The 8,807-nt window shown below is 21.1% G+C and overlaps 2 protein-coding genes across 5 annotated transcripts in view; one reads left to right on the top strand and one right to left on the bottom strand.

Moving 5' to 3' along the window:
- Galk (N-acetylgalactosamine kinase) overlaps positions 1-4,578 on the top strand; it is a 16,363-nt gene extending 11,785 nt beyond the window's left edge. The window contains exons 7-10 of one of the 2 annotated variants that reach the window (XM_011496540.1): positions 242-382; positions 1,443-1,554; positions 2,892-3,096; positions 4,342-4,578. In XM_011496540.1, coding sequence (XP_011494842.1) covers positions 242-382; positions 1,443-1,554; positions 2,892-3,096; positions 4,342-4,549 — 666 coding nt within the window. In that variant the 3' untranslated portion in view covers positions 4,550-4,578. The remainder of the gene's footprint in view (positions 1-241; positions 383-1,442; positions 1,555-2,891; positions 3,097-4,341) is intronic. The other variant, XM_011496541.1, reaches the window with a different exon arrangement.
- A 1,484-nt stretch (positions 4,579-6,062) lies between these two features.
- On the bottom strand, positions 6,063-7,533 carry LOC105359828 (chymotrypsin BI-like). 3 transcript variants are annotated; one of them, XM_011496538.1, is made up of 4 exons: positions 7,482-7,533; positions 7,184-7,408; positions 6,792-7,058; positions 6,063-6,245 (listed from the first exon to the last, which is right to left on the bottom strand). In XM_011496538.1, exons 2-4 carry the CDS (start codon positions 7,406-7,408, stop codon positions 6,081-6,083), a joined length of 657 nt encoding a protein of 218 aa, XP_011494840.1. In that variant the 5' UTR covers positions 7,482-7,533; the 3' UTR covers positions 6,063-6,080. The 3 variants fall into 3 exon arrangements, with proteins under 3 accessions (XP_011494840.1, XP_011494839.1, XP_011494841.1); XM_011496537.1 differs by lacking the exon at positions 7,482-7,533 and having other exon boundaries at positions 7,184-7,473; XM_011496539.1 differs by lacking the exon at positions 7,482-7,533 and having other exon boundaries at positions 6,797-7,058; positions 7,184-7,473.
- Positions 7,534-8,807: the final 1,274 nt, after the last annotated feature.

Genomic DNA, 8,807 nt, shown 5'->3' with positions numbered 1-8,807 from the left:
ATATATATATATATATATATATATATATATATATATATATATTCTGTTTTATGTTTATGATTATATTTTATTACTTTAAAATGTTTAAAATGTAAGTATTGTTTACTTGTAAGTAATTTTTATTATAAATATAACAAAAGATATTAGGAAAAAACTTTAAATTAAGATCATAAAGATTAACTTTTCTCTATTACAATTTATATATATTTTATATAGTCAGCGATATTATTGTGATTTACAGATTATAGCCAAAAAAAATAATATAGATTGGTGTAATGTTCCGAAATTAATCGATGTGCAAAAATGTCTTAATAAAACACTCGAAGAAATGACAGCGATTGTTATGGCCAATTTGAAAGAAGAGCATTATACCCTCGAAGAGGTATGCATGTTGACCTACGTGTAGGCACGTTTATTTATAGTGAAATATAAATTAGAGCAGATGTAAAAAGCATGTACTTGAAATTTTATTTATTGACAACTTATAATGTCTATAATAATACAGTAATACTTCGAATATAATTTATCTATATATATATATATATATATATGTCAAGTCAAGATTATTCGGTAGCTTATTTTAAAAGTAACTAGAGATCATTTATTATCGAATTTATAACTTTTCAGTAGGTTGTCCTGTTTTATTATAAAATAGTTCAATTTGTATTATAACTATTCCATAAGATTTTTTTACATTTTTAAAATAGCATTTTTATAACATATTTAATGAAAATGGTACATTTGATATTAAATATATATTTTATTTTATTAATTTTACTATTAACATATTTTATTATTAATATTATAGGCTAATTTTTTATAACATTAATTTATCAAATTTTCTTATCTCCTACTCTTATTAATAAACAATAATATTTAAATTACTATGTTCAAATTTTATTATAGTATAAACAGTTCGTAATTTAAAAAAAATTTAAGGAAGATCGTTAATTTTTAAATAATTTTGTAGTTACAAAAATAAAATTGTGCACATTAAGGTAAATATTCCTACAAATATATTTCAATTAAACTATTTGGAACTAGTATTAATTTTGAATATGATCATATTTCTAAATAAGTTTGAAAATTCTTAATTAAATTCTGTTTTAGCATCATTTATAATTTATAATTCCAAATATATATTTACTTTGAAATAGCTTTGATAGGCCTAATCGCATAAAACTATTTTAAATTTAAACATATTTTTTCGTATATATATTTATTATATAATTTAGTAACAACTCAATGAGTTCTAAGAGCGCATTATATTCTAAATTTCATATTATCTTAAATATTAGTATTAAATATAAGTATTGGAAATATTATAAAATTTTTACCATTATGTTTTCATAAAAAACAGACATTACTCTAAAAAATTTACTATATTTAAATGGTAATATGTCATTATAATATATCATTAATATTTTATATTTCATTTATAGATATGTCAAATACTTGAAACATCTCTGGATGAATTGAAAGTAATATCCAATGTACTCCATTATAGAACGCAAAAATTCAAATTAAAACAACGAGCACTCCACGTTTTTCAAGGTATATTTGAAACTATTATTTTATTTATTTTATATCAATTTCTTTTTTTTTTTTAAATATTCTCAAACATATATATTGTTGATAGTTATTGTAGTTGTTTCTTACATGAGAGAAATTGTCATAATATTCATATATTTATTACAATTATCTTAGTTATGACATTTTTCAATCTTAATTCGTTTATGTGTCAATTAAACTTATATAAAATAAATAGTATTTATACAAAGTAATACTAATAGGAGGTATAAAACCTGTTTGTATAATGAAAAAAATCAACAATTATTATTAAACCTTAAAAATTTTTTTTAACTTGATACTTTTTACAAGTAGAATATAGCTAAATTTCAAATTGGATATTATTGATATTATTAAAATTGACCGATGTTGTATTTTTATAAAGTTAGAATGTAGAATCGTCAGCAAAAATCAGCACTAATAAAAAACAATAATTTGTCTGAACTATAATCATTTTTGGCATTTGTTTATTTACATACGTTTAATATAATATTAAATTTATAATATCATATAAACAAAATAAATAAATGCCAGTTGTATTTTAAACTTATATTGATAATTTCTTAGTTTTTGATAGTTATTTCGTATTTTAATTTGTTTTATAATTTTTACTAAAAATAAACTAGAGAAATCTTTAGATAAAAAAACATCTTGCCTAGTTCATAAATTTTTATATCTTTGAACATGTGCCTATTTTAAAATATATAAAATAATATGATTATATTATTAGATAAATGTTTGAAAATATTATTCATTTGATATATTTCATTTATTTCATACTATACTATTCATATCACATAATTGTATTAATGCAGGTTTCACCGTTTTTCACCGTAAATTCAGCAATTTTTACCTATTAAACAAAATATAGTTTGAAACTATTAGTTATGTTTGCCAAGCGATTTTCTTATTGAACGTATACTAAGTTTGTTTAAAGAATACGAAATGTACTTCATAGATTTAAAATTTATTTATAATAATGCAATTAATAAATTTTTTAACTTACCCTTTTGATATTTTACACTTTGTTTTATGTTTTAATATTTTCCTTGTAATGTAAAAAAATATATTAACATATTAACTAATCATTTATAAATCCATATTTATCCTTTTTTTTACTATATATTTATTATTATATATTATTATTATTATATATTATATATTATTATATATTATATATTATTATATATTGCACCAAAACAATATATTAATAATGAATTCATAAGAAATAATTACATTATATTTTATTTATATATTGTACTTTATCAAATTCCAATAAATTTTTAAAATACATATGTGCAATCTATTGAAATTATTTCTAGAAGCTGCAAGAGTTGCAATGTTCCAAGAAATTTGCGAACTTGAAGACATGGATGAATCGACACAACTGTGTCAACTTGGCAATCTTATGACAAAAAGTCATCAAAGTTTAAAGAATTTGTATGAGTGTAGTCATCCTAGGATTGATACACTTGTTACTAAAGCTATCGAGAGTGGAGCTTTTGGAGCAAGATTAACAGGTGCAGGGTAAGAATAAATATGAGTTATGTTAAATTCTACACTATAATCATTATTGTCTAATAAAATCTAATGCTGTTTCATATTTAACCCCTGATTTGTTAATTTTCGTAATAGTAAATTGACTATTTCTAAAAAAAGTTGTTAAGAATTACAAAAACAATATTTATCTAATACTCAAATTAATTTTTATATATTTTGAAATCATTTATTTGCTGCAATATATAAATCAAATTTATAACTAATAAAAAAATACATTCAATTATATTTTTCAATTATATCTTAAATTATAACTAATTTTATTAGTTCTAGAAACTGGATTAAATATATACTGAAAACTATTTTTAAATTATTTATATTATCTAAATATGTATACTTGAAAGCAAAAATAAAATTACGTTTAAATAAATAAAATAAAATAACATGTCTTTGTATTTTATACAAAGAAAATATTGAATTTTCTATTTTAAATACACATTTTTATTTTGCGTTTCATATCTTTTGGTATTGTTATTGTTTTTATTATACGCAAAATATTATTACTTTTACTCTTTAATATCATTTTTTAATTTTCGTTATTATTTTCCACTACTATTTTCGTAATCTTTCCGTACTTTTTCTCGTCTACTTTTATCTTTTTTTTATCTATAACAGTGAAAAATTGTTTTAATATTTGTTATACAGAACTCCAATACATGTATATTCATTTTTGTATGAATTAAAAGAAATCTTATTAGTATATTCTAATGTTCGAAAAAAATAATGCAGAATTGAGAAAATTAAAGACTAAAGGACCTATATTTTTTTATTTCAATTTTCTTTTATTTTAATATCCTATAAATTTCCTTTTTTTACATTTTTATTGCGATAAAGTTTGAATATAAAATTTCTCTACACTTTAGACGTGCTATTTAAAATTATTTAATCATGAATTTATAAATAAGTATTATGTTCAATTCGTAATATATTATTATAAATCTATTCTAAATATTTAAATATTTAACCATTTAAATAAAGAAAATTATATTATTCATAGTTTTAATACTATTGATGAAATTATTTTGAATAACTGTTTAGCAATAATAATTAACTATTATATAAAAATCTTATGTTGTATATATATATATATATATATATATATATTATTAGGTTCTGTATTTTTCATTTTTAATAATCATAATTTCTTTTCATTTAATATTTTATTGAATTTAAAAATATATTTAATAATAATATTACTTTATTATTTGCTGACAGCTGGGGTGGTTTCGTCATTGCAATAACAACTGCTGAAAAAGTTAATGATTTCATGGAGAGTTTAAAAAGTGCATTTTATTATAACAATGAAGAGTTGAGGAATACTGATTTTTCAAATACTATTTTCAAAACAGAACCTAAAGAAGGAGCAGGTATTATTATGTCATCGAATAACTCTTGCGATAAATTAAAATTTGTATATATTTAATGGAATAAGTCTTAATATATCTAAAATATAAATACTAAATTTTATAATCATTGAAAACTAAAATTAATATTATAAATACATATTATAAATACAATTAAAATTATATATTAAATTTATAAAGTGTAGACATTTATTATTTTCTTAAATAAATGACATAGAATAGCCCTTATATAATGATGAATTTCTTATTGTAATTAAAATTATAATTATAATTAAAAACAGTTTTTACTTTTGACTTATATTGTTCTTATATACTACTCACATATAAATTAATATGACAAAATATGTTTACTTAATCAAAAATCCAAGACTATGATTTTTTGTGATAAAACCGTATTATCATAATAGTATTTAACACGAATAGTTTTACATTATTTCATCTTATTCAAGCCTTCAGTTTTATAATTAAGTCATTATTTCATCCAATTAATTATAATATTAATATTAATAAATTAATAAGATTACTTAAGATTAATTATTTTGAGTTCTTTCCAGTTTCCATTTAAGCCGTGCATATAGTGACTGTAATTCAGATAATTAATTTTTTTATAATCATAATTGTAATCAACGACTATCTCCTTCATGTATCTTATATTACTATCTTAATATTCAAAATTGATATATTATCTATAATCTCATCTTTAATAGTAAGCATACAGCTTCTTAATATATGTTGCCAGTAGATAATTGAACAAAATTTTTCGTTTATATAATTTTAACGTTTTTATTCTTTTATTTTATCTAACATGAATTTATAATTAAACGATATAATAAGAAAGAGTATGAAGTCTTACCGCAAAGATACCAACATATGAGCATTTACCAATTACAAATAATACAAATATTCTATTTATATAGGAATCAGTGTATTACAAAATTTCCCACGTATAATATTTGGAAAAAAACTTAATTTCAATCAAATTTTAATCAAATACATCAAGTATATGAGCCTAGACTATATTCTTTTTATTTATATACGTTTTAAGTTCTTTATAATTCGTCATAGTAAAGGAAACTAAAGTAATTGCAAAAACTGTTTACAACATGTATACTGAAGGGAGTAGTGAAATAAATTGAAACATAACATTGATATAAAGTTATTTCATAACTTTTAATAAAATTATTTTTAAAAACTGTGCTATTATATTGTTAATAATTTTTATTAACAAATCTCTATATTATGATTAGCTTTAAAGTATATTCTGATAATAAAATTCACAATTGTTAATCTTACGTGTATCAACAAAATAATTCTAAAATATTTTAAACATTTTCTAAATATTAGATTAATTATAAACATATAGTAGATATATTAAATCAATAAAATAATTTTTTGATTAGGAGGTAAAAAATCATATAAATTAAAATAATTCTTTTAATCTTTATTTTGCTAATATAAATAAAATAATTTGGAAATTCAATGTACAAAGTTATTACAATGTTATAAATTGTATTGTAATTATAATGAATTTACTCTATATTAAAATATCTGAAAATATTTTCTTTAAAGGGGACCGATATAATACATTATTTATGTACATGAAAAATATAAAAGTTCCAAAATAAACGGTCTGTAATACGCAATACCAATATGGTAATTTACAACATTAGGATCACCTAATGCTACTTCCGGACATATTCCTCTGTTAATAGCTATAATGCTATTTGCATTCAAAAGAGGACCACCGCTGTCACCCTAAAAAATAAAATAATTATTAGATCATTACAAAAAAATGTAGGAAAAAAATGAAGGTAATTTTATTAAAGTTCATATAAAAAACCAATTAATTTGATATGATTTAAAATTTTTTATATGTATGAAATAAATTCTATATAAACATAAAATTAACATTAACACAATTTCAAATAATTTTTTATATATAATAGATATATAAAAATATAATTCATCATTCATATATCTTTTTATATAAATATTATCAAATATAAATTTTTATATGAAAATATATGAATAACTCAATATATTTTATGAATTAAAATCATCAATATTAATAATGTATTAAAAATACGTATACGTAGATATTTGTGATCTTTTTAATTTTACTACTCTCTATGATTCATGATTAAATTCTTCTGTTTATTAATTTTAATTCGAAATATAAAATGCCAAAAATAACATTTTTTACAAAGGATGTTTTTATGAATATATATACTTATAATATTTAAGAATATTGTTAATCTTGTAATTAAGTTAATGAAAGAATATTGCTTAATATATAAGTACCCAACTTAATAATGCATATGGATTGGCAATAGTACAGACAGTTTGTTGTTCCTCAATATAAATTTCTTGATTCAACAATCTTCCTATACGACTTTCACAATTTTCTTTTGTTATGACACGTAGTGATACTGCTTGTAACCTATTATTAGCTACACTATCATTTTCAGAACCCCATCCCACTGTTTGAACAACTATGTTGTAAAAATCAGTATTGTGACCAGCCGAAATACGTGCCAAGTTAATCGTTGCAGGTACAATGTTCAATAACTAAATATATATTTAATTTAAAATTTGGAATTTTATTCTATTTTTAAATATTTTAGGTTAAGTGTATATTTAAATAGTAATAAATTGGTTGTATAGAAATATAAATTGAATTTAATGTAGCTTACACGTATAATAGCTACATCATTTTCCAAAAATTCAAGTTGGATTTCTCTTACAGTTGCCCATTGGTCGTAGGAAATCCACCAATATATAAAATATGCATTACCTTCATATAAATTTGTGGACCCAACGATTATTTGTATTCCTTCTGGACTTTCTGTTGATATACAGTGTTCAGAAGTTAAAATATGTTTTCGAGAGATCAATGATCCCATACATATGTGATCCATTTGGGGATCAGGATTCAAATGATTTATTCGCATTAAAGATACAATAAATGAAAATTCATTAGTTCGTGCAAGCCTGATACTATTACCAACTAAAGGGTTTAAACTTACAAATCCATATTGAGTATCTAATAAATATATAAAAAATAATAACTTCAATATTTTTAAACGAAATTGCAAATAATTTTGTTTACTTACAAAAGATAATATATTGTCCAAGTAAAATCCAAAATTGAACCTTCATGTTTATCAAATCTATATTAGAATAAATAGAAATAAATCATATAAAATATTAAAAAAATTTTCTAGTAAATTTGAACCTAACGATATGTAATTAATCTTATAAAATTTTAATATGTAAAAAGAACAAATATAAAATGAAAGTTATAAGCATTTTAATAAATACCCACTTTAATTTGCTATAAAAACGTTCCTCTTTCCATATGGCAATAATTTCTTATCGTTACATTATATTAGTAATATACTTATCCAATATAATCTTAATTAATAACACATGAAATATATATAAAAAACTTTGTTAAACAAATATTGTATCAAATATTTTTCATTTATAATTAAATATGATGTTAATAAAATATTTAACAATAAATAGTGATCTTTAATAAACAATACAATGGTTTATTTTTGTATGTTTCGTTTATATATATTTCTACATAAATATGTAAAAATGATATATAATTTTTACTTTTCAGATTTAAAAAAACTATAAATATACGAATATATTATGAATGTTTATAGTTTTGTAAATCCGAATAACATGCAAATTAGATGTACATGCAATGACTGAAATGGTTATTCACGCCAGTATGATTTAAATATTTTGAAAAATAAATTGAAGTGTCTAATAATCGAAACTATAAACTTTATCGAAAATTACTTAAAATGACATGCATTTTTTTAACATATGGATTTTCTATTCAATTCATTGGTTTATAATTATAAGATAATCAATTTATTAAGTTAATTAACCTTTAATTTTAATTTTATTAGTAATAATTACCTTAAATTTTAAATAAAATATTTATCCTATATAATATACACAAATTAGATTTACCTTAAATATACGAAGTTCTCACTACGAAGTTCCATGATCTCCGGATCAGAGATGCTGTTGCTGGAAAACTGCGCGCGCATCTTTGCAGCAATATATATTGGAGGCAAAGTGTTTTGAACGATCAGTCGGCTCTGTGGCATCACGTTGCGCGAGCTTTATAGCTTGAAACATGTACAGGCCCTCCTTGCGGTCCATCGTAATCACTTGTGGTACCGTAACAAAAAGCCAGCGCCGGTGTTGGTATAGAAAGTGACATGTCAATTATGCAATCCTGCTGCTGCTGGCGATCCGTGCGTCGCGGCAGTTTCGCCTGCGCTATTTACACTA

This window comes from Ceratosolen solmsi, unplaced genomic scaffold (genome assembly GCF_000503995.2).
Source record: "Ceratosolen solmsi marchali unplaced genomic scaffold, CerSol_1.0 scaffold29, whole genome shotgun sequence".
In the NCBI taxonomy this organism is placed as follows: domain Eukaryota; kingdom Metazoa; phylum Arthropoda; class Insecta; order Hymenoptera; family Agaonidae; genus Ceratosolen; species Ceratosolen solmsi.
Note: the sequence above shows the minus strand (reverse complement) of the source record. Positions and strands in the feature narration are given on the sequence as shown.